At 44.2% G+C, this 26,527-nt stretch overlaps 1 protein-coding gene across 1 annotated transcript in view; it reads right to left on the bottom strand.

The window, feature by feature from the left end:
• Nucleotides 1-26,527, bottom strand: part of LOC124551110 (esterase FE4-like) — a 127,522-nt gene that overhangs the window by 82,715 nt on the left and 18,280 nt on the right. Inside the window, exons 3-4 of the mRNA XM_047126049.1 lie at nt 19,687-19,846; nt 8,766-8,951 (exon numbers count right to left, since the gene is read on the bottom strand). Of these exons, the coding sequence (XP_046982005.1) occupies nt 8,766-8,951; nt 19,687-19,846 (346 nt within the window). The remainder of the gene's footprint in view (nt 1-8,765; nt 8,952-19,686; nt 19,847-26,527) is intronic.

Below are 26,527 nucleotides of genomic sequence, written 5' to 3'. Positions count from 1 at the left end.
GGTCGGGTTGACAGAGGAGATGGAGAAGATCCAAAGAAGAGCGGCGCGGTTCGTCACAGGGTTATTTGGTAAGTGTGATAGCGTTACGGAGATGTTTAGGAAACTCAAGTGGCAGACTCTGGAAGAGAGGCGCTCTGCATCGCGGTGTAGCTTGCTGTCCAGGTTTCGAGAGGGTGGATGAGATATCGAATATATTGCTTCCCCCTACTTATACCTTCCGAGGACATCACGAATGTAAAATTAGAGAGATTCGAGCGCGCACGGAGGCTTTCCGGCAGTCGTTCTTCCCGCAAACCATACGCGACTGGAACAGGAAAGGGAGGTAATGACAGTGGCACGTAAAGTGTCCTCCGCCACACACCGTTGGGTGGCTTGCGTAATATAAATGTAGATGTAGATGTAGAACGCTGTCTTCGCTTTTACTCTCTGCCAGGAGGTGTGGCCTTTCGGGCGCGTTTTACGATGCGGCACACCAAGTTCCGCTCAAGACCTTGACTGCGAAGTAGCTGAAATGTACGTGTGTGATCAGACAAAGGATTTGTAAAATACTACATTCCAAATTATATCATCCCCGCTACATTTCGTTCCATAATCAGCTTCATTGCATTGACACTCCTCTGCAGAGTGAAAATTTCATTCTGGAAACATCCCCCAGCATTTGGCAAAGCCAACTCTCCTCAATACCCTTTCTTCTGGGAGTGCTATTTCTGCAAGTTTTGTAGGAGAGTTTCTGTGAAGTTTGGTAGATAGGAGGAAACATACTGGGGAAATTAGAACTGTGAGGACGGGTGGTAATTGGTGTATGGGTACCTTGGTCAGTTGAGCACTTTCCCACGAAAGGCAAAGGACCCGAGTTCGACTCTCGGTCTGGCACACAGTTTTAGTCTGCCAGGAAGTTTCAATCCGAATGGTGTCTACAAAAAGTGCAAAGTGATACTGCATTTCTAAGCAAGATTTTTTTTGTGAATAAAGTACCATTTAGAAACCAAGGGGCAGTGAATCTTCGTAATAGGCGTTTCGTTGGTCAGTTGGTAATGCACGCAGGCTGAGAGAAATGGATACACAATGGCCTCGGCCTGTCAACGTGAGCTGCAGGCTTTTCAAGACTCACAACAGTTGTCCCAGTTTTGTTGCTGGGCCAAGTATCAGATCTCTACAGTTTCTCATAGATGTACTGCTGCAGCTGTTGGAAACCACGGCACCGCACTTGAGAAAAACAAGGAAGATTGGGCTTAACGTTCCGTCGACGTCGATGTCATTAGAGACGGAGCATAAAGTCGGATTAGGTCAAGGATGAGGAAGGAAATCCTCGTGCCCTTTCAAAGGAACCATGTGGCTGTGGCCAAGCGGTTCTAGGCGCTTCAGTCCGGAACCGCGCTGCTGCTACAGTCGCAGGTTCGAATCTAGCCTCGGGCATGGATGTGTGTGATGTCCTTAGTTAGGTTTAAGTAGTTCTAAGATCTAGTGGACTGATGACCTCAGATGTTAAATTCTATAGTGCTTAGAGTCATTTGAACCGCTTAGAGCAACCATTCATCTGGAGCCAGCATATCTGTGTAAGGCCATCGACCTCATGTAGATTCAGCTGATCTGCAGGACCGGGCAAATAATCCACAGCTGTCATTCTATCTTAGATTCCCTCAAGAAGCACTATGGAAGTCCAGGTGAATGTTCCCCGTGGCACAATACCGCTTCCACCAACCAGCATCGGGGGCGCAGTGCATGTTTTGAGCAACCATTGATCTGGAGACGGCATATCTGTATAAGGCCATCGAGCTCATGTAGATTCAGGTGATCTGCAGCAATGGTCACATAATCCACAGCTGTCTTCCATCTTAGATTCCCCAAAGAGACTCCATGGAAGTAGTGAATGTTCCCTGTGGCATAACATCGCTTCCATCAACTAAAATCGGTAGCGGAGTGCATGTTTCGAGCAACCATTCATCTGGAGACAGCATATCTGTATAAGACCATTGACCTCATGTAACAAGAAACTTGATTCAGCATTCCAAGCGACACGTGTCCGTTGATCCGCAGCCTTTTCGGTGATCCAGTGCCCACTGCAATCTTATTTAGCTATGTCGTTACGTCAAACCGTAAACATGGGGGAACTGCTGCAGAGCCCCATGTTCGACACTGTGCGCTGAACAACGTTCTCGGAAACATTTGTGCCCGCACCAGCATCGACTATGTTGTCAGATATGCCACAGATTGCCACGTTTCCTGCTTTACAAAGCGGACTGTTCTCCATACTCCACGTTCTGCGATGAGGCGTGGGTGTCCAGTACCGGTCATGGTTTCAACGTCCTTGACCCTCTTTCGTCTAACGACAGCAGCTTGTAAACAGCGACCACCTACACCATTCTTGAGATGCCTGACTCAGGCGCTGGGCGATAAACACCTGCCCTGTTCCAAAGTTGCTTATACCTATGGATTTCCCAGTTTTCGGCCTGTATCGCCGGACTGATGATTCCCACTCGACTCTGCTCCGATTATGTCGGGTGTAATAGGTTTAAGAGCAGACACTTACCTTGGTGGACGTGGACAGTGCACTGGACAACATTACATCAGTGCTTACTTCATTTGCAACTACGTAATTATAACTATTACGAGAAGAATGTTTTTAGATTGTTTAGTACCTCCAAGTACATATGACAAGAACATGCCATTACTACTTATGTCCACTTGGACAGGAGGTCAGCTTTGATACTGTGTACATAGTAGTGCACTTACGAAATATCAAGCTGTAAATTATGTGACATGTTTGAGGGAAGACTGTTTATGCAGAGAAAAACACTCAGCACACAGGTATTTGTACCACATATAAAAATATCCAGGTTTATACCAGCTACACGCTCTATACTTCAACTGTGGCAGTAAGTCTTCGCTACTACCGTCGACCAAAACTGAACCACGAAGATCAACTTCCAAGCCAGCAGACATCCTCTGCCGCCTCAGCGTTACGTCATCTGCCATGGTATCTCTGGTGGGCCTCGCTGCAGAGCAACTAACGATACTGCAAGTCACTGGTATAGCAACCAAATATAGCTGTCAGCTGCAGCGAGTACATAAAAATGCCCATAGGCGGCAGTCTGCACACAATTACAGCATGCCTGTCATTTTGTTTCTTTTACTTAAATTTATTATGATTGGATAAGACACGTAAAATTTTATGTATGTAATTTTGTATTTCTTTCATTTTTCTTATAAATTCGACTAAACCAATCAAAGTAGCATATCTGCCGAATCATTGGTTCTCAATGATGTAATGCTGTAGGCGATATGCGGAGCTTATAGACTGAAGAGCCAAAGAAACTGGTACACCTGCCTAATACCATGTAGGGCCTTCGTGAGCACGCGGAAGTCCCGCAACACGACGTGGTACGGACTCGACTATCGTCTGAAGTAGCGCTGGAGGGAAATGACACTATGAATTGGTAAGAGTACAAAGGCTTGGAGACCTCTTCAGAGCAGCACGTTGCAAGACATCCCAGATACGCTCAATAATATTCATGAATAGGTAGTTGGTGGCCAGCAGAGGTGTTTAAACTCGGAAGAGTGTTCCCGGAGCCACTCTGTTGCAAGTCTGGACGTGTGGGGTGTCGCATTGTCCTGCTGGAATTCCCCAAGTCCGTCGGAATGCCCAATGGACATTAATGAACGCAGGTCATCAGACAGAATGCTTACCTACGTATCACCTGTCAGAGCCGTATCTGGACGTATCAGGGGCCCCATATGACTCCAACTGCACACGCCCACACCATTACAGCTTGAACAGTCACCTGCTGACATGCAGGGTCCATGGGTTTATGAGGTTGTCTCCATACCCGTACACATCCATTCGCTCCATACAATTTGAAAGAAGGCTCGTACGATCGGGCAACATGATTCCAGTCATCAACAGTCCAATGTCGTGCTGAAGGGTCCAGGCGAGGCGTAAAACTTGTGTAGTGCATACGAGTGGGCCTTCGGCTCCGAAAGGTCATATCTATGAACTTTTCGTTGAATGGTTCGCACGCTGACACTTGTTGATGGCCCAGCGTTGAAATCTGTAGCAGTTTACGGAAGGGTCGCACTTCTGTCACGTGGAACGATTCTCTTCAGTTGTCGTTGGTCCCGTTCTTGCAGGATCTTTTTCAGGCCTCAGCGATGTCGGAGATTTGACGTTTTACCGGATTTCTGATATTCACGGTACACTCGTGAAATGATCGTACGGGAGAATCGGATACGCTGTGTGTGTCCCATCGCTCGTGCTCTAACGCCGCTTTCAGACTCACTTAAATCTTGGTAACCTGCCAATGTAGCAGCAGTAACCGATCTACTGCGCCAGACCTCGTTGTCTTATAGAGGCGTTGCCGACTGTAGCGCCGTTTTCTGCCTGTTTACATATCTCTGTATTTGAATACGTATGCGTATACCAGTTTCTTTGGTGCTTCAGTGTAGTACGAGGGCTGTCCAGAAAGTAAGTTCCGATTGATCGCGAAATGGAAACCACAGTGAAAATCAGAATTGTTTTATTTGTAACAGTTAGCTATACTTTCCAGCTACTTCTCTACGTAGTCGCCATTCAGACTTAGACATTCGTCGTAGCGTTGTACCAACTTTCCAATACCCTCATCACAGAAGACTGCCTCCAGTGCATTCCGACAATTCTCTACGCTGGCCTACAGCTCGTTTTCTGTGCAAAATGTCTTCATAGCCAGCGGTTCATGTGAGCAGAGAAGAAACTCAGAGGGAGTCAATTACGGGCTGTATTGCGGGTAATCAAACATTTCAAATTGAGAACGATGCAGGAGCATCTCCATTGCCACTACAGAATACGGCTGAGAATTGTCTTGAAGAAGAAAACGCACGACAGTTATGTAATGTTGGCTGCATAGCTTCAGGTGAAATTTCTGACCAGGTCCTCCTACTTCGCGGGAGACACTATTTTCTAGACATCTTTACGCGCTCACTGTGACCTCAGAAATGAGGAGACCGACGTGATGCTATCTAGGGTCACACTAGAGACACTGCCCAATAAATCTGTGCAAAGCTTTATCGGATTATCATAGTCGTTTCCATTTCGCGACCGATCGGAACTTACTTTCTGGACACCCCTAGTACATAATCTCGACTAGAGCTGCCTTATTCAGCAGTTCATCCCTACTTGTACGGATTTCGCTCCGTCCGCCGTCAGCACCGTCCATAATGGTCATAGTATCGTACTTTTTAATTATCGTATCCTATATTTTATGACGTTGTTTAGCCATGTTTTCATTCCTCTATAATGAAGATGTATTATTACGGAATTGTAGCTGAGAAAAGCCTGAAGATGGTCTGGGGAAAGGGCTGAAACCCATTGCTAACGAATAAAAATCTGAACACGTTATCGAGACGGTTTTATCTTATTTTTAGCATTTTATACCGATCGCTGATTTCCTCCAATTACAGTACTCATGTCCGCAATAGCAACAGGTGCCACTGAATCTCGCAGAGAACAGTGGTCATAACTTTCGGCTCATCAATCTACAACCAACTTCGGACGTTGAGGCACATGAAAAAAATTCGAGTCTCTAATATCTATTATTTGTGGGTGATTGGAAAAGTATATGTGGCAGACGTTGTTAGATCAGTCTATGGGCTCCACTCTTGTGAGGGAAGCTAGTTGTATGTACCACTCGCAGATTCTCTGTCGTCGTGCTTCTTCCCACTGTTATCCCCATGCATTATTTACCCTCTGTTTGAGTTCAAGCTCGTGATGAGATCCATTGAAGTCTAGGATAAATAAGCGTCTTTAGAGCATTGCTTCCTATTTACGATAACAGACACAATAAACCTTTTGTAGTTTGGGCACAGAATGCTTGGTGCCGCTTAGTAACTAGGAACTACGATATACTGTAGCATTCTCGCACAATACACTCGCTGCTTTAAAAATAAGTGCTTGCAGTAAAATAAGAATCGAATGACTGGCCTACTATGATATCTTTTTCATTCAAAGCGTGGGATAGGCACATCAGATTTCTACAAACAATTTTTCATTGAGCATGGTATTTTCCTAAACACGAATTCTTTACAGACAAATGGAAATACTGGTAGAAACCGATCTCGGGGAAGATCAGTGTTGATTCTGTAGAAATGCTGGAACACGTGAGGCAATACTAACCCTACGACTTATCTTAGAAGAAAGATTAAGGAAAGGCAAACCTACGTTTCTAGCATTTGTAGACTTAGAGAAAGCTTTTGACAATGTTCTACATCTACATCTACATTGATACTCCGCAAGCCACCCAACGGTGTGTGGCGGAGGGCACTTTACGTGCCACTGTCATTACCTCCCTTTCCTGTTCCAGTCGCGTATGGTTCGCGGGAAGAACGACTGTCTGAAAGCCTCCGTGCGCGCTCTAATCTCTCTAATTTTACATTCGTCATCTCCTCGGGAAGTATAAGTAGGGGGAAGCAATATATTCGATACCTCATCCAGAAACGCACCCTCTCGAAACCTGGCGAGCAAGCTACACCGCGATGCAGAGCGCCTCTCTTGCAGAGTCTGCCACTTGAGTTTATTAAACATCTCCGTAACGCTATCATGGTTACCAAATAGCCCTGTGACGAAACGCGCCGCTCTTCTTTGGATCTTCTCTATCTCCTCCGTCAACCCGACCTGGTACGGATCCCACACTGATGAGCAATACTCAAGTATAGGTCGAACGAGTGTTTCGTAAGCCACCTCCTTTGTTGATGGACTACATTTTCTAAGCACTTTCCCAATGAATCTCAACCTGGTACCCGCCTTACCAACAATTAATTTTATATGATCATTCCACTTCAAATCGTTCCGTACGCATACTCCCAGATATTTTACAGAAGTAACTGCTACCAGTGTTTGTTCCGCTATCATATAATCATACAATAAAGGATCCTTCTTTCTATGTATTCGCAATACATTACATTTGTCTATGTTAAGGGTCAATTGCCACTCCCTGCACCAAGTGCCTATCCGCTGCAGATCTTCCTGTATTTCGCTACAATTTTCTAATGCAGCAACTTCTCTGTATACTACAGTATCATCCGCGAAAAGCCGCATGGAACTTCCGACACTATCTACTAAGTCATTTATATATATTGTGAAAAGCAATGGTCCCATAACACTCCCCTGTGGCACGCCAGAGGTTACTTTAACGTCTGTAGACGTCTCTCCATTGATAACAACATGCTGTGTTCTGTTTGCTAAAAACTCTTCAATCCAGCCACACAGCTGGTCTGATATTCCGTAGGCTCTTACTTTGTTTATCAGGCGACAGTGCGGAACTGTATCGAACGCCTTCCGGAAGTCAAGAAAAATAGCATCTACCTGGGAGCCTGTATCTAATATTTTCTGGGTCTCATGAACAAATAAGGCGAGTTGGGTCTCACACGATCGCTGTTTCCGGAATCCATGTTGATTCCTACATAGTAGATTCTGGGTTTCCAGAAATGACATGATACGCGAGCAAAAAACACGTTCTAAAATTCTACAAGAGATCGACGTAAGAGATATAGGTCTATAGTTTTGCGCATCTGCTCGACGACCCTTCTTGAAGACTGGGACTATCTGTGCTCTTTTCCAATCATTTGGAACCCTCCGTTCCTCTAGAGACTTGCGGAACGGAGGGTTCCAAATGTTGACGAGAATATTCTCTTTCAAAGTCAGAAGGTGTCAGGGGTAAAATACAGGAAGCGAAAGGCTATTTACAATTTGTACAGAAACCAGATGGCAGTTGTAAGAGTCGAGGGGCATGAAAGGGAAGCAGTGGTTGGGAAGGGAGTGAGACAGGGTTGTAGCCTAACCACGATGTTATTCAATCTGTATATTGAACAAGCAGCAAAGGAAAGAAAAAACAAAAGAAAAATTCGGAGTAGGAATTAAAATCCATGGCGAACAAATAAAAACTTTGAGGTTTGCCGATGACACTGTAATTCTGTCAGAGATAGAAAAGGACCTGGAAGAACAGCTGAACGGAATGGACAGTGTCTTGAAAGGAAGATATAAGATGAACATCAACAAAATCAAAACGAGGATAATGGAATGCAATCGAATTAAATTGGGTGATGATGAGGGTATTAGATTAGGAAATGAGATGCCTAAAGTAGTAAATGAGTTTTGCTATTTGAGGAGCAAAATAACTGATGATGGTCGAAGTACAGACGATATAAAATGTAGACTGGCAATGGCAAGGAAAGCCTTTCTGAAGAAAAGAAATTTGTTAACATCGAGTATAGATTTTAAGTGTCAGGAAGTCTTTTCTGAAAGTGTTTGTATGGAGTGTAGCCATGTATGGAAGTGGCACGTGGACGATAAATAGTTTAGACAAAAAGAGAATACAAGCTTTCGAAATGTGGTGCTACAGAAGAATGCTGACGATTAGATGGGTAGATCACATAACTAATGAGGAGGCATTGACTAAAGTTGGGGAGAAGAAAAATTTGTGGCACAACTTGACTAGAAGAAGGGATCGGCTGGTAGGACACATTCTGTTGCATCAAGGGATCGCCAATGTAGTATTGGAGGGCAGCGCAGAGGGTGGAGGGAGACCAAGAGATGAATACACAAACAGATTCAGAATGACGTAGGTTGCAGTAGGTACTGGGAGATGAAGAAGTTTGCACAGGATAGAGTAGCATGGAGAGTTGCATCAAACCAGTCTCTGGACTGAAGACCACAACAACAACAACAACATTTTCCTAAACAGAGTGGGCCTTGAAGGAAAAATTACTACTGAGGCAAGTTACAACTATTTACGTACCCTTTGTCAACGGCGACAAGACCAGAGAGTGGCAGGACCATCCTCCTGCGCTGACTCCGAAGATGGTGACGTTGTTGGGGTCGCCACCGAAGCTGGCGATGTTGTCCTTGACCCAGCGCAGCGCCATCACCTGGTCCTTGAAGCCCATGTTCCCCGGCACCACACGGTCCCCGGTGCTCAGGAAGCCTGCAGCGCCACACACAAAAATCACCAGAGCTGCTTAAAACCTCGATCGTATCGTTTTATAAAATTTCGGGCGAACTGAGGTTATGTCAATTCTGGCTGCCAAGATATCTCAATGCAGATAGTTTTGGACGTCTTGCAATATTACTGTCTTGCCTCTTTTTTACAGAAGAGCCTCTAGTGTGCTCCCTGTAGGTCACCGGTAACATGTTTGAGACTGACATGACAGCACTTTTCGAGTTCACTCGCTCATCAACATACTTTTTATTTAACTTCTTTCGAACGATCTGACGGCCATGGGGAGCTCTTCGTCCCACCAGGTGGCGAACAGTTTCATGGAAAATTTCGAAGAGCGAACACTTCTCTCAGCAACTTATAAACAACAATATTTTGGTGCTATGTTGGCGACACATTTACAGTTTGGCTTCATTTATTTGGGCTGGCTGAGCCGTGGCTGGATTGGCGCCAGGGATATCTTTGGCTTGGGCACTATCGATTCCCTCGGCTGAAGTTTGGAGCCTGGGTCGGCTCAGAACATAGCGGGCAGTGCCGAGTGGAAGGGGGAGAACAACGTCGGGCACGGCACGCGGAAGTGCGCGTATTAGCGAGACGTTGGAGAGACGGCAGCGAGCACGGTGTGCCTGAGTACGGGCGGCAACTGCCAGGCGCTAACTAGCGCCTGGTCGTACTGGGGTCAGGAACAGCGGGCCGGCGCTGTGGCTTCTGGTCAACTTCTTGAAGCTATGCATGTGCTCGCTTCCGTGAAGGAACACGCTGTTACCATCGGACTAAGCAGCGTCTGGCGTCTCCGCCACATCGATCCAGCAGCTGGCATCAAGTTAAGTAATTCAAGTCCTACCAACGATTAGTGAAATATAATGATGATTGCACCTGAGGTAGCAAAGCTTTGCAAGGTCTGTGATGTGATATTTCATGCCTCTTATTAAGTGTGTGCTTCGCTCCTTAATAGTGTTGTTCTTACTTCAGTTGGCAAGTGTCTAAAACAATGATACGTGTGCGCAGCCTTACCGAACGATCTATATTCCGTGTCTAAAGATTGCCGTGAGGTACCTTACAGGCCCACATAAGGTGTTCCATGTGATGCTTGTGTTTTAATGAGCCAGTTCTGTTTGTATCATTCGTATACGTGGTTCTACTTAATGGAATGAAATCAGTTTTATTTTATCGAAGTAGTTTTCTGTATAAGTTTGAGTATTAAGGTGAAGGAAGGGTTGTTTGGTTCCCTGTTGTTGTACAAGCTGCAGTTTTCTAAAACTTGTGGAGGCTCTGCAAGGTTGCCCAGTTTAAATGTTTTAAATATTTCTCGTAAGAATTTTGAGGGATTTCTAGAAGAATGTGTCTTAATTGACACCGTTTTCTACAATTGTGGTGTAATTCAGCCTTAGTGGCGTGTGTCAATTTTGATGGGGAAATAACTGGGTTATTATTGATCAAACTGTCTGTAACGCTGTAAAGTTGTTTGGTAATATCTCGCCCGGGAGGGTCGATTTTCAATCTATGTGGAAATAATAATTGATTTCCTGGTTATTGGATGTAAAGTTTATTTTAAATGATTTACTTGGCCCGAGTGGCGGTTTTTTAGATGTTTGCAAAGAGATTAATTCGCTTGTGGTTTCATATAACAAGCAGTTTGTAAAATTGGCCTGAGTGACGGGTTTTTAAATGTTTTTAAGGAAATTAATTCATTTGTGGTTTTATGTAACAAGCAGTTTGTAAAGTCTGCCTGAATGGTATTTCTTAAAGAAATTATTATCTGATTTTAGATTGTAATTCTCTTAATGATCTATCTATGATGCAAATGAATATGTTGAAATGAAATGGTCGCTGTATGGGTCAAGACCTTCCACTCCCTTTATATTAAAGGCTAAGGAAATTGCATTTTAAAACAGAAATAACCTACCACTGTCTACCAGAGCTTCTCCTAAGCCTGAATTCCATACGTGAAAAAACAAAATTAAAGAAGGTTGTCTGCAGCTTTCAAGCGTCTTAGTGCACGTAAGAGCAATGGGACACTTGGTCATTCAGTATTTCGAAAGCCTGCTCGTATACACACGTATGTATAGGGCTAATAGTGGCACTTGTTTTACAGGAAAGTGGATGTTCATCTCAGCTGATAAGGCGAGCAGTACAGACGTATGTACAGCGGGCCTTCAAGACGAAATATATCCGGGAACGTAGGCAGAATCCTTCGAAAATGTAAGATTAGAGTGATGTTCAATCTACTACCAAAAATCGGTCAAAGAAGAGTCACAGAAAAATCGGTGAAAGGAGAGTCACAGCTTCATAAGGCCGGTATTCGTAAAATTCTGGTGTGAGTGCAGCAGGTCTTGTACAAAGAAAACTATCTGCACTTTTCATTAGCACATTTTATGTGACCAACAGCATACTCGGCTCCTCCAACCCAGCAAATCCACCATGAGAGAGTGCTGTTACTGCACAGAATAGCGAGAGGTAGAAATTAGAAAAAAATATTAAAACACGCCAGTGGGTCAGGTTGTAGGCACATTATGACACAGTCTAAGAAGTGAGGATACACGTTTGGCAGAAAGGAGACTGTGACAAAAACCAAAGGAAGTGAGGCAAGTGTATTCTTTAGCTCATAAGACATGTTACAAGATATTCTATCTCTTTGACAAGAGCACATAACGAGGAACAGCTAAATAAATGAAGCAGAGCAAGGAGGACCCATGTGTTCAAAACGCTCTGAGCACTATGGGACTTAACTGCTGAGGTCATCAGTCCCCTAGAACTTAGAACTACTTAAACCTAACTAACCTAAGGACATCACACACATCCACGCTCAAGGCAGGATTCTAACCAGCGACCGTAGCGGTCGCGCTGTTCCAGACTGTAGCGCCTAGAACCGCTCGGCCACTCCGGCCGGCGGACCCATGTGTTCATTATGAGCTAAACCTTGTGTCATAGCCTCATGTGAGCTCTGTTTACCAAAGCACTCCATTCCGATCATGTGTTGATCGTGGGATCGATGTTATTCACACTAACAGAACTTGATTCCATGATTACAGTCCTAGATTCTCCAGGACTGTCTATCTTACGACAACAGCACACTGCACACTGCTGCCAGCAAAAGGGCTTCTTGGAGTAGACGTCCTTGTTCAATACCCAGGAGTCTTTGGGTGCTGAAACCTACCAGTGGCGTGGAGTAGATCAACCGATCACACGACTACTGACACCAGGTACACTCTTTGACATAAAACTCGACCGGCGGCCGGCCGCTGCAGAGGCTAAGTCCGCGCCGATCGCGACATGGGACAAATAAACTGACCACCTCGCTAATTCTCTAAGTCCGGCTATCTGCACAATCTGGCAACACTGTAGACTGCGGCAGTTCCTGGAGGACGTCTTGTCCGATGTTAGTGAAAATGTAGTTGGTTTACGCCCGTGCTCTAGTGGTACCATGCGTTCTTTCTGTATGCAATGTCTGTGGTTCGAGACCAGCTGGGGTAAAACATTTTTGTAGCCTCTTCTGTCTGAATGGTGAAGACATGAATTTAATGGTAGCGCAGATTCAATCTATTTTACTTTCTGACATTCCGATGACAAAATTTTATCCAGTAAGCATTTTGCGGCAGATTTCTCGAAGACCGTCCTCCTCTGGACGCCGTATGCGGCAAAGCTCCGAGATCCACTTGCTGGTTGCCGGCAGCGGCCGTGGCGACAGCAGCGGCGCTGCACTCCCCCGTTCTTTATCGAAAGCGCCTGCTACCGCTCATCGCTTTTGATAATTTAAAACGCTTTATTATTATTAAATGTTGCTCCACAGAAAATTTCTACGATTTCCATTCATGTTCGAAAGCAACGGAGATTACTCTATTATATTAATCGGCAAGAGCTGAGTATGGCCCGAAATTAATTTTATAGACTGGGACGAAATTAAACCAACACATTCCATTCTATGAATTTATAAATGCTTCATACCTCACTTCTTTTTCTTCCAAAGTCAATTATTTGTGCAACTTTTGGCCAATATTCGGATGTTTTCGTCAAGGCAGAGGGAGCTTCTGTGGTGTAAAGTGTATTACCGTTTCTGTTTCATTCCTTCTGGTAAGTCTATGCGATAGACTGTGTGAACACCTTGCAATGCATGCTCTGTAGCAGTGCAGGAACGCTGCATATTTCGAGTTCCATGTATGGGTTCATGAAGTATTTAACGTTGATCGGAAATGATAGTTAATGTCATCAGATTTAAACCAGAAAGAATTATTGTTTTTGAGGTTTCCGAGAACGGAAAGGAATTACTAACGCCGGTGACAGAAAAACTCTACAGTTAAATGCTATTGCAAAAGTTTAGAAGAGAGGAAGTATATTAATCAATTAATCAACATGTTCACTTCATAAACAACCTCCTGACATGTTAGACCTATATGACGAACAAAGCTCAAATTCGTATCGTTGACAGTCGGTTTGAATCTTTTCCGAAACTAGGTTACAGTGAAGCACCTTGGCATTTGCAAAGCAGACATCCGTGATATTAACATAATTTACTAAGTCGAAATTGCACGAAGATTTGTGCGTAAAGGCATTCCTCAGATTTCGTGTAAGGAATTTTTACTAGCAGTTTGTAACTCCACTAATTAAAATGGAATATAAAAAGGTCGTCTTCAGCGGCTTTCTCCCAGATTGGAACTGCCATCTCATATAGCACTATCGTCGCAACGCATAGCGAAACCACTGAGTTAACAACACACTGGCCGCAAGAGGCGGACTATAGTCATTGCGATATTGCCTGAGCCTCAAATCGCAACATTAAACACACAAACAGGTGTTACACATGTGAAGAACGCCGTTGTTGGAGTCCAGAAATTAAAAATACTTTCTAAATGTCTCGTCTTACAGTGGGTTATATCGTATGAGTCTTCGATGTGAAATACGAATGCCAAGTGAATTTAGCGAGGTAATGCCGGGCTTAACACGGAAGTAAATGCACTCTCACAGTGTTGACAAATACTTGCTACGACGCTGCCTACCCTCAGCTCTCTTACGAGGCAGCTCTTCAGCGAAATGCTTGCCGTGATTCTCCGATACGGTTCTTCACAGGGGAGACGCTCGCGCACGTTCGGTTTTTATGCGGCGTTCTCTCCTAATAGTTTCTGATGTCGCCTTGTGGTCTATGTATACATTTGAGGCATTCAGTTATCATTAATCCAGAATTATACAAGTTTCAGCTTCCGGCGTGGGAGAAGGCTGTTGACAACTGACATTATATCATTTCAACATAGGAAATCCAAACGAATGCTTCAGTGTTTCTCATTCAGCATAAAGCATATAAAATAATTTTTCGTAACCTTCATAATCATCTCAAACTACAGACGAAGTAAAAATACATCTTAAGCTTTTGTAGGTAGGGATGGAAGCAAAAAGAGACACAGTTAACAAATATTCGATTCCTCAGGGTATTCATTTCATTTGAGATTTAAGAAGAGGTAAAGCGGGATATTACTTTCATTAACACGAAAGATATGTCGCACATATGGATAACGAGGAAATCTGCGTCTTCATACGTTTCCTCCTTGAAATCTGTATGCTCTCTTATATACTAAGTAGCCTGATCGTTGTTTCCATAATGTTACCCTCTTGTTTGGCCCCTAAACGATCAGTAGATTCTAAATTCATTTCTCTGCAAGAAAGTAGTCGTTTGAACCCTTCCTGTGTGTTTTTTTTGCTTGGAAATCATGAAGCAGACCACTCTGCCTCTCCCCTCCCTCCCCCCCTCGAGGGTTAGGTCTCTAAACGGTTTTTTTTATCCAATGGCATAATTTATTCAGACTGCATCAGCACAAAACTATCAAACAAAGTCTTCCATTTACAGTTGCAGCACTTTAACCAGCAGCTGACCCAAGTGTGATCCACGGTCATGGTCTGAAATTAGCAGCTCTCTGCTACTGTGGCAAAGTCCGTACTACATTTTCGATCCCGCAGCACCAGTTTTTCTGGAAACACTGTGTTAAATCAACAGGAGTAGTTGCAGAGTTGTGCCAGCGTATCTGTCCTCCCATTGTCAACTTTATGTATCTCACTTCTCCTGTGGTGTTGATCAAGAGGTGCCGAAGTAGAGTTGTGTACGCTGCATGACGTAACATTCAGTATTCCCATCTTTCATAGGCACTCTTCACGTGCATCGATACCAAATAGGGATATGAAAACTCTTGCGAGTGAGAGAATGACAGTAATAATCGTAATAAGAACAAGCAAATAATTAGTGAAGTTTATTGCAATGCAGAACGAGAATGGCTGTGAAAATAAAAATCTATAAAAATAGGTTGATCGTTGAGTTGGCACAATGCAAATATCTTCTTAGCATTTTATTACTGAATTTAGTTCTGGATGTTTGCAGAGAAAAAGGAAAATTCGGTACTTCTCGCTAGAGTAATATAATGTGAACCAGCAACTACGCTTTGCTTAGAAAAGTAACACCTATTGCGTTTTGAGGCTCAGGCAATATCGCAATGACTATAGTCCACCTGTTACGCCCAGTGTGTCGTTAACTCAGTGGTTTCGTTATGCGTTGCGACGATAGTGCTGTATGAGATGGCAGTTCCAATCTGGGAGAAAGCCGATGAACACAACCTTTTTATATTCCATTTTAATTAATGGAGTTGCAAACTGCTAGTAAAACTTCCTTATACGAAATCTGAGGAATGCCTTTACACACAAATCTTCGTGCAATGTCGACTTAGTAAATTATGTTAATATCACGGATGTCTGCTTTGCAAATGCCAAGGTGGTTCACTGTGAACTAGTTTCGGAAACGATACGAATTTGAGCTTCGTTCGTCATATAGGTCTAACATGTCAAGAGGTTGTTTATGAAGTGAACATGTTGATTAATATACTTCCTCTCTTCTAAACTTTTGCAATAGCATTTAACTGTAGAGTTTTCCTGACACCAGCGTTAGCAGTTCCTTTCCGTTCTCTGAAGCCTCAAAAGCGATATCATTTTCTGGTTTAAATGTGATGACCTCAACTATCACTTTCGTCTCAGTCTATAAAATTAATTTCAGGCCATACTCAGCTCTTGCCGATTAATGTAATACAGTAATTCTCCGTTGCTTTCGAGCGTGAGCGAAAATCGTAGAAATTTTCTGTTTAGCAACATTTAAAAATATATTAGCAACATTTAATGATAATAAAGCGTTTTAAATTATCAAAAGCGATGAGCGGTAGCAGGCGCTTTCGATAAAGAACGGGGGAGTGCAGCGCCGCTGCTGTCGCCACGGCCGCTGCCGGTAGCCAGCAAGTGGATCTCGGAGCTTTGCCGCATACTAGAAATCTGCCGCAAAATGCTTACTGGGTAAAATTTTGTTATCGGTGTGTCAGAAAGTGAAATAGATTGAATCTGTGCTACCATTAAATTCGCGTGTTCACCATTCAGACAGAAAAGTCTATAAAAATGTTTCACTCTACCTGGTCTCGATCCACAGCCATCATAGACAGAAAGAACGCGTGCTACCGCTTGACCACGGGTGTAAACAGGCTCTGCGTTCTCTAACATCGGACAAGACGTGCTCCAGGAAGTGCCGCAGTCTACAGTGTTGCCAGATTGTGCAGATAGCCGGACTTAGAGAATTAACGAGGTGGTCAGTTTGTCCTATGTCGCGATCGGCGCGGACTTAGCCTCTGAAGCGGCCGGCCGCCGGTCGAGTTTTATGTCAAAGAGTGTACATTGTGGGTGGGTCATCAAGGGTTATCGTAGAATTTGGGGTCGAGGACACTCTGGAAGCCAGTGCGAGATCATTTCACGCTGGGCAATGGCCGCCACTTCTCGCCGGCAACCCACTGCGGAACCAGAATCGCTGACACCTTCTCCTGGGAGTGCAGCCACTGAGCTGACTCAACGAATATCAGCCAAAGTCCAACATGCAGCCGAATGAATAACAGCCGAGGCTGGAGCGAAAGAATGATGACTTGTAAACATTGCGGATAATTGAATGAACTCTAATAATGTTGCACTAGCGTCGAAGCGCTTCAAAGGTCCCCAACAGCTATCCCGACTTCGGACAGAGGTGTCTCCTCTCAACCCTGTGAATCACTGCATTTCTGCTCGTAATGCGATGAAATACAATCGTGCAATACCTGCGGCAAATACTTCAAACTTTCGGAGCTCCATTGCCATGGAATAAGTGGAAACACAACCATCTGATGGTAATCAGGATGCTGAAGTTTGATAATGCATGGAATCGTGTCGTAGAAAAACCTGGAGCTCTGAGCAGCCGGTGTCCTTCTGGGATTCTGCTGTATCAAAATGATCGATCTTGAGCCGTGCATGGCTCGCTCTCCCACCATTTCGTATTTTTACGCCCTATTTTAACATATTTCCATCTCATGACGTTGATTTAAATTACTGGCGTTACTGAATTGCTGTTCTCCGTCATCGGCGATATAGCGCGTATCGGTATATCCCCTCTGATAGGATCTTTGCTCGGCTGCTATGACTTCGCGGTTGTCATCTGTCGTGGCACCAGTCGGAACGTGCGAGGGGGAGAGTTCACGCCGCATTTCGAGTCGTGAGTTGGTCCCTGGCAGTCAGTTGCGACGCGTGTGGAGCGCAGCCCGGGCCAGCCAGTCGCCAGCTTGCATCAACAGTGAGCCCTGCGTGGGCATCGCCCGCCCGACCGTTGCCGCCACGCATCACTTAAGCCTTTTGGTGGATTGTTGGTCGGTCTGTTGGTCCGAGGACATCTCCGTGCGGGATAGTCGACTGTGCCGCTGGCGGTCTCTGTGCAGTGTTGGAGTCTGTCTGGAGCTGTCTTGACCGGTACGAGTATCGTCGCTCACCGACCCAGGACGTGAAGGTTAAGTGGTTTTCAGCATAACGTTGTTGGTTCCGGCGTTGTTGTTGTGGAGGTTTCCTGTGAGCGCCAACGAGTGAAGTGTTCGAGGTAGCCGCCATCAGGTGGAATTGATCATATTAATTTACCCATAGTCATCAGGGGAATTTTCTGCCTTCTGGCCGTTAGTGTTCTGGTTACCTGCCCTGGCCGCTAACGTAATTTTTAGGCAGTGTCTTTTCACCTGTTGTTGGTGCCCAACATGGTGTGTAGTTTTGGCAGCTCAGTTCACATACACGTTTGTTTGGGGATAGCAATACCAGTAACGTTTTGGGGCCTTGAATTCTCGTGTACACCGTCGCGGCAAGCAAGCGGTTGGTTGGTCGGTCCGTGACTATCCCTTGGTTGGGTTGGCACGAATTAAGTGTAGTTGGACTCACCACCTGTCTCGCCTAAGTGAAGGAAGGCAGACCGATCCACTGGAGACTCTTGAGTGCCGTTAACTATCCTTTTGGCTGTGTTAATGTTGTTGTTGTTTAACTGTATTTTATATTTTTAATTTGTCAAGGTTAGTTGTGGGCCTTTAACCCTGGAAACACGCTCTCAGATTTTCCTTCAATTCCAAATATTATCGCCTTCTGCTTTTAAAAGGTTATTGAAATTTCCTCTGAAAGATTTTACAAGCTATTTTGGGGCTTTCGGCGTTGGTGTTGCAAAAAGGAAATTTTTAAACAATGTATTGTTTTACCGACTGTTGCAATATATATTTCCTTAATTTGCAGAATTTAACTTTGCGGCCTTCAGCCATCTTACTGCGTTTGTTTATCTCTTTCTGTGCACCTTGTGGGTCATAAGCCCTGCTAGCATCTTAAAACATTGTGGCCTTCTGCCTTCAGTAATCATCATAGTATATTTGGAATTTTGAAGATTTAATCCGGGCCGCGCGGGATTAGCCGGGCGGTCTAAGGCGCTGCAGTCATGGACTGTGCGGCTGATCCCGGCGGAGGTTCGAGCCCTCCCTCGGGCATGGATGTGTGTGTTTGTCCCTAGGATAATTTAGGTTAAGTAGTGTGTAAGCTTAGGGACTGATGACCTTAGCAGTTAAGTCCCATAAGATTTCACACACACACACACACACACACACACACACACACACACACATTTAATCCGGCGGCCTTCAGCCGCTCCCCATGCTTATTTCATGTTCACCACGGCCGCGAAGCAAATTTAATTCTTAGAATTGTGTATTTGTGAACGAAATGATAATTAATTACAATTGTGAAATGTATCCGACCGCAACTCCCTTGGCCCTTTCCACAGCTCTAATTACCTGTTAGCCCTGCGTGATTTAGCGTGCGTTTCAGATCTGGCATCGATGGGGTGGGTTTTCACCGTGGTGAACGTTCTCAGCAGTACACAGATTTGCGCGGGATTAGCCGAGCGGTCTAAAGGCGCTACAGTTATGGACTGTGCGGCTGGTCCCGGCGGAGGTTCGAGTCCTCCCTCGGGCATGGGTGGGTGTGTTGGTCCTTAGGATAATTTAGGTTAAGTAAGGTGTAAGATTAGGGTGTGATGACCTCAGCAGTTAAGTCCCATAGGATTTCACCCACATTTGAACATCTGAAGTACACAGATTTGCAGCAAAACACATCCAGTCAAGAAACCCATTTGCAGTGACTCCTGGCTACACAATGTATGATCTTAAATAGAACATTTCAGGATTTAGTAGTCTGAAGGTGGCCACAAGACCCTAAGCCGAAAGATCGTGGCAGAAATTTACTGACACCCAACAGTTCGCCCGAATTTCTCAGAACAATCAGTATGCGACGAAAGTTTTAAAATTGATATCTCGTCTATAGTTCTTCATTCTCACAATGTCACCAGCTCACGTTAACTTGAATCAGTTGGATGACGTTTTTATGTACTCACCCAGTACTCCAAGGCGGTAGTTGAAGGACACGTAGACGACACCCTTCTCTACGAGGAAATCTGGGCGGGCTAAGTCCTCATTGCCCGACAGAATGGCCAGTCCTCCTCCGTGGACCATAAACATCACTGGCAGCAGGCCGCCAGAGCTCTCTGACGGCAGCTGGAGGATAAAGCACAACGTAGTAGACAGTTCTACTTGGAGATAAAACAGTATCTCTCTTTAAAGAACACTATCCGGACTTGATGATGAATTACAAGAGTACCGAATCCAGACTTGAGGGTAGATTGCAAATGTACAGAATGAAAATCAGCATAAAGAAAACTAAAACCATGAAATTACATGATAACAAAGATATGAAAGCGAAAATAACAGAAGGTACAAAATGAGGAGGGTTGGATAGTACAGGTTTTTTGGACGCATGGTGATAACTCGAGGAATAAAAAGCAATTAAGATTGAGATTTTAAGAGAGACGAAGACCAGGCCTCGAACCCAGATTTCCCACTTTATGCGAGTGGTCGCCTTAACTCCATCAGCTATGTGGGCACACTCCCCACCCAATCCATATTTTCAACTTGTGACTCGCTAGTAGCGTCCACTGTCCATCAACCCCTTTCCTAGCAGATTTTGGCTGAATCCCACAAAAGTTCGGACGAGGTGTGCATCCGCACTGACATTACCATGATTCGTCCACGCTCACAGAGATTACTACATATATGTTTGGTATCTATTCTGTCCGACATGCCCGACAGAACAGACACCACAATTATACACTGACCGAAAAAAAGCGCCACACCAAAAAATAATTAATGTACGCTAGTGAAATTTCGGTAAAAACTTTGTGTAGGTACTACATTTAAGTGATCAAAATTGCAAGATCATAGGTTAAAGTAAGCACGAGATAAGCTATTGCAAATGTGAAATGCTGGTAGATTAGTATCTGGTGTAACAGTCAGAATGATGAATACAAGCATGAAGATGTTCATGTATTATGTTGTAGGGGTGATAGACGTCAGTTTGTGAGCTAGAGTTCCATACGTGTTTTACGTATCATAGAATAACAAACAGGAAAACATATATCATTCTCACATCTTCATTTATCTTACTAGTCAGACATATATACTACAAAGATTAATGCGCTACAAACACAGGGAAGGTTACATCTACATCTACATCTACATGGATACTCTGCAAATCACATTTAAGTGCCTGGCAGAGGATTCATCGATCCACCTTCACAATTCTCTTTTATTCCAATCTCTTATAGCGCGCGGAAAGAATGAACACCTGTATCTTTCCGTACGAGCTCTGATTTCCCTTATTTTATCTTGGTGGTCGTTCCTCCCTATGTAGATCGGTGTTAACAAAATATTTTCGCATTTGGAGGAGAAAATTGGTGTTTGGAATTTCGTGAGAAGATTCCGTCGCAACGAAAAACGCCTTTATTTGAATGATTTCCAGCCCAAATCCTGTATCATTTCCGTGACACTCTCTCCCATATTTAGCGATAATACAAAACGTGCTGTTCTTTGAATATTTTCGATGTATTCCGTCGGTCCTATCTGGTAAGATCCCACACCGCACAGCAGTATTCTAAAAGAGGACGGACAAGCGTAGTGTAGGCAGTCTCCTTAGTAGGTCTGTCACATTTTCTAAGTGTCCTGCCAATAAAACGCAGTCTTTAGTTAGCCTTCCCCACAACATTTTCTATGTGTTCCTCCCCTCAGTTACTACGAACTGTGACCTCTCCGAAAGGTCACATAACTGAGACGATATTCCATAAGCACGCAATTTCAGTACAAGCAGCTTGTGTGGTACAGTGTCAAAAGCCTTCCGGAAATCCAGGAATACGGAATCGATCTGAAATCCCTTGTCAATAGCACTCAACACTTGATATGAATAAAGAGTTAGTTATGTTTCAGAGGAACGATGTTTTCTAAACCCATGTTGACTGTGTGTCAATAGACCGTTTTCTTCGAGGTAATTCATGATGTTCGAACACAATATATATTCTAAAATCCTGCTGCATATCGATGTTAACGATATGCGCCTGTCATTTAGTGGATTACTCCTACTATCTTTCTTAAACATTGGTGTGGCCTGTGCAACTTTCCAGTCTTTTCGTAAGGATCTTTAGTCGATCGAACGGTTGTTTATGGTTGCTAAGTATGGTGTTAATGCATCAGCATACTCGGGAAGGAACCTAATTGGTAAACAGTCTGGACCAGAAGACTTGCTTTCATTAAGTGATTTAAGTTGTTTTACTACTCCGAGGATATTTACTTCTACGTTACTCATGTTGGCAACTGTTCTCGATTCGAATTCTGGAATATTTACTTCGTCTTCTTTTGTGAAGGCATTTCGGAAGGCTGTGTTTAGTATCTCTGTTTTGTCAGCACTGTCTTCGATAGTATCTCCATTGCTCTCGCACAAAGAAGGCACTGATTGTTTCTTGCCGCTAGCATAATTCACATATGACCAGAATCTCTTTGGATTTTTTGCAAGGTTTAGAGGCAGAGTTTCGTTGTGGAAACTGTTATAAGCATCTCGCATTCAAGTCCGCGCTAAATTTCGATCTTCTGTAAAAGATCGCCAAACTTGGGGATTTTGCGTTTGTTTAAATTTGGAATGTTTGTTTCGTTGTTTCTGCAACAGTGTTCTTCAAATGGTTCAAATGGTTCAAATGGCTCCGAGCACTATGGGACCTAACATTTAAGGTCATCAGTCCCCTAGAACTTAGAACTAGTTAAACCTAACTAACCTAAGGACATCACACACATCCATGCCCGAGGCAGGATTCGTACCTGCGAACGTAGCGGTCCCGCGGCTCCAGACTGTAGCGCCTAGAACCGCTCGGTCACTCCGGCCGGCAACAGTGTTGTAACCCGTTTTGTGCACCAAGGAGGATCTGCTCCGTCGTTCGTTAGTTTATTTGGTATAAATCTCTCAATTGCTGCCGATACGATTTCTTTGAATGTAAGCCACATCTGGTCTACACTTACATTATTAATTTGGAATGAGTGGAGATTGTCTCTCAGGGAGGCGTCAAGTGAGTTTTTATCTGGTTTTTTGAATGGGTATATTTTTCGCTTATTTTTCGATGATTTGGGGATTACAGTATTCAATCTTTCTACGACAACCGTGTGTTGACTAGTCCCTGAATCGGTTTTGATGCTCGTTATTAAGTCAGGATTATTTGTTGCTAAGAGGTCAAGTGTGTTTTCACAACCGTTTGCTATTCGCGTGGGCTCATGAACTAACTGCTCGAAATAATTAATGACGTTTACGGATGATGCAGGACCTGTCGTCTGATGATGCCCCATATATGCTCGATTTGAGACAGATCTGCCGACCGAGCAGGCCAACGCAACATGTCACTCCCTGTAGGGACTGCTGGGTTACAACAGCGGTACGTGGGCTAGTGTTATCCTGTTATAGGACATCCCCAGGAATGGCAGCGAAACATGTCCAATCACAACACTGACGCCGATTTGCCGTCGTGGTGCCTGTGATATGCATTGACCGCTCATACTGTCGGTTTGATAATGTTGACTGGAATACACTCTTTCAAATTCTAAAGGTGGCAGGGGTAAAATACAGGGAGCGAAAGACTATTTACAATTTGTACAGAAACCAGATGGCAGTTATAAGAGTCGAGGGACATGAAAGGGAAGCAGCGGTTGGGAAGAGAGTGAGACAGGGTTGTAGCCTCTCCCCAATGTTATTCAATCTGTATATTGAGCAAGCTTAAAGGAAACAAAAGAATAATTCGGAGTAGGTATTAAAATCCATGGAGAAGAAATAAAAACTTTGAGGTTCGCCGATGACATAGTAATTCTGTCAGAGACAGCAAAGGACTTGGAAGAGCAGTTGAACGGAATGGATAGTGTCTTGAAAGGAGGATATAAGATGAACATCAACAAAAGCAAAACGAGGATAATGGAATGTAGTCGAATTAAGTCGGGTGATGCTGAGGGAATTATATTAGGAATGAGACACTTAAAGTAGTAAAGGAGTTTTGCTATTTGGGGAGTAAAATAACTGATAATGGTCGAAGTAGAGAGGATATAAAATGTAGACTGGCAATGGCAATGAAAGCGTTTCTGAAAAAGAGAAATTTGTTAACATCGTTTATAGATTTAAGTGTCAGGAAGTCGTTTCTGAAAGTATTTGTATGGAGTGTAGCCATGTATGGAAGTGAAACATGGACGATAAATAGTTTGGACAAGAAGAGAATAGAAGCTTTCGAAGTGTGGTGCCACAGAAGAATGCTGAAGATTCGATGGGTAGATCACATAACTAATGAGGAGGTATTGAACAGAATTGGGGAGAAGAGGAGTTTGTGGCACAACTTGACAAGAAGATGGGACCGGTTGGTAGGACATGTTCTGAGGCATCAAGGGATCACAAATTTAGCGTTGGAGGGCAGCGTGGAGGGTAAAAATCGTAGAGGGAGACCAAAAGATGAATACACTAAGCAGATTCAGAAGGATGTAGGTTGCTGTAAGGGAGATGAAGAAGCTTGCACAGGATAGAGTAGCATGGAGAGCTGCATCAAACCAATCTCAGGACTGAAGGCAATACCAACCAACCAAGTACTGGGAGACGAAGAAGCTTGCACAGGATAGAGTAGCATGGAGAGCTGCATGAAACCAGTCTCAGGGCTGAAGACCACAACAAACTGTCGTACGAAATCGCACCCCACACCATAACTCGAGGTGTCTACCACGCAGACATCTTGATTCTACGTCCTCAACTGGCCTCCTTCTAACCAACATAAGGCTATCACTGGCACCGAGGCAGAACTAGCTTTCATCAGGAAACAGAACAGACCTGCACCCTGCCCTTCAATGAGTTCTTGCTTGACCCACTGCAGTCACAAACGGTGGTGCTTTGGAGCCATTGGAATGAAGGCTAGAGGGTGTCTATCTCGGAGCTGTGCTTGAAGTAACCGAATTGTAACAGTTGGCTGTGTCACTGTGATGGCAAACGCTGCTCAAATTGCTGCTGAAGATGCACTACGGTGAACCAGAGCCATGTTCCGAACACGCTAGTCTTCAATTTCGGTACTGTCACGTAGCCCAGTTTTCTTGCGACTGTACATTCCCGTTACCACCACTGCCAGCAGTCTTGTTCAGTGGCTAGATTTGTGCCATGTCTTCCTGGAGTATCGTAGGAGGAACGTAACCTTATTACACGACATCGTTCAAACTCAATAAGGTACTGATAATGGCGTCTTAAGGACACTCCTGGTTCACAGCGATTCACTACATCTAATCCCTAAGGTAGCTAAGCTCACGACTGGTGCAACACATATTTAAGACGCACCTGACCTGCATCCTCATAGTGGCGCTACTTGAGCCACATGCGACTGGCGCGAAATTTGAAGAGACATCATCTTTCAAATGTAGAAACACGCCCACCAACTTTCGTTTATGTCGCATAACGTCTCCTTGATTTGTGATTTTGGTTCTGTCAGTGTATACATAAATTAGATTACGATAGTAAAGTAAAGTATCCAGAAAACAAACGCTTATTAACGCAGCCAGCAGAGGTTACAATTAAGAAAGAAGCTGTTAAATGTTTCGTGTGGGGTGTTTTCCTTTACAACAGGGAAAGCTAGACATTGAAGAAGAAAGGGAGAGATAAAATTGAAGCATTCGAGATGTGGGTTTGGAGTAGAATGAATAATATACACTCATGTACAGAAAAAAGAGCTCCCTGAACGACTAGAGATAGGATGTTCATATTCCCAGGATATGTACATTAGTACGTCCTGCAGCAATTATTAGCATTTCAGACACCTCGATTCAGCATGTGTCCTGTTGCCTAGTACGCACAGGATCCACCATCGGTCCTGATAACTTTTTACGTGCGGGTTGGCATCGACGTCTTATAGGCTGGAATGGCGTCCTGTGGTACAGCTGTCCATGCTGCACTCACCTCGTTCCAAAGTTCATTTGTGGTGTTTACCATTGGGTCACCCCTGTCTGTGGCGAACCGAAATCCGGCCATCATTTTCAAATAAACAGAACCTGGATTCGTCCGAAAACACTATCTGATGCCATTCCTGTCCCCAGTGACATCGTTCCATACACGATTGCTGTCTGGCATGTTTCTGCACGTTCGCAAAGGTAGGCAGAGATGTCGACAACGCCCACATAATGGTTCAAATGGCTCTGAGCACTATGGGACTTAACGTGTGAGGTCATCAGTCCCCTAGAACCTAGAACTACTTAAACCTAACTAACCTAACGACATCACACACATCCATGCACGAGGTAGGATTCGAACCTGCGATCGTAGCGGTCGCGTGGTTCCAGACTGAAGCGCCTAGAACCGTTCAGCCACAGCGGCCGGCCACAGGATGTCAGGTACATAAAAAGCATATTTTGTAGCTTAATAATTCCCAGTGGTGTAAAATTAGCTACTTGCTAAATCCATACATCGCACGTCACAAGAAAAATGTCCTAAGGCCAAAAACGGTAATTTTTATTTTTTGTCACTGGGAAAGTGGCGTGAAGTGCCCCAACGTGCACGAGGAACTTCTAGTCACTGCTTCGCAGTTTGCTCACTTCCTGCACTTGTATCAATTTTCTGCGGGCTGCTTCTTGATTCACCACGGGACTGCGCTGGTTTAATTAAAGTTGTAGGCAACTGATGACCTCAGAAGTTAAGTCGCGTAGTGCTCAGAGCCATTTGGACCACTATTTTTTTTTTTTTTTTTTTTTTTTTTTTTTTTTTTTTTTTTTTTTTTTTTTTTTGGATACCCGGTCGTACATGTCTGAATTCTAAGGCAGGGATCACTTCTCGTCGCTGGAAACCAGGAGCCCCACATGACA

Source organism: Schistocerca americana, chromosome 9 (genome assembly GCF_021461395.2).
Source record: "Schistocerca americana isolate TAMUIC-IGC-003095 chromosome 9, iqSchAmer2.1, whole genome shotgun sequence".
Lineage (NCBI taxonomy): Eukaryota > Metazoa > Arthropoda > Insecta > Orthoptera > Acrididae > Schistocerca > Schistocerca americana.
Note: the sequence above shows the minus strand (reverse complement) of the source record. Positions and strands in the feature narration are given on the sequence as shown.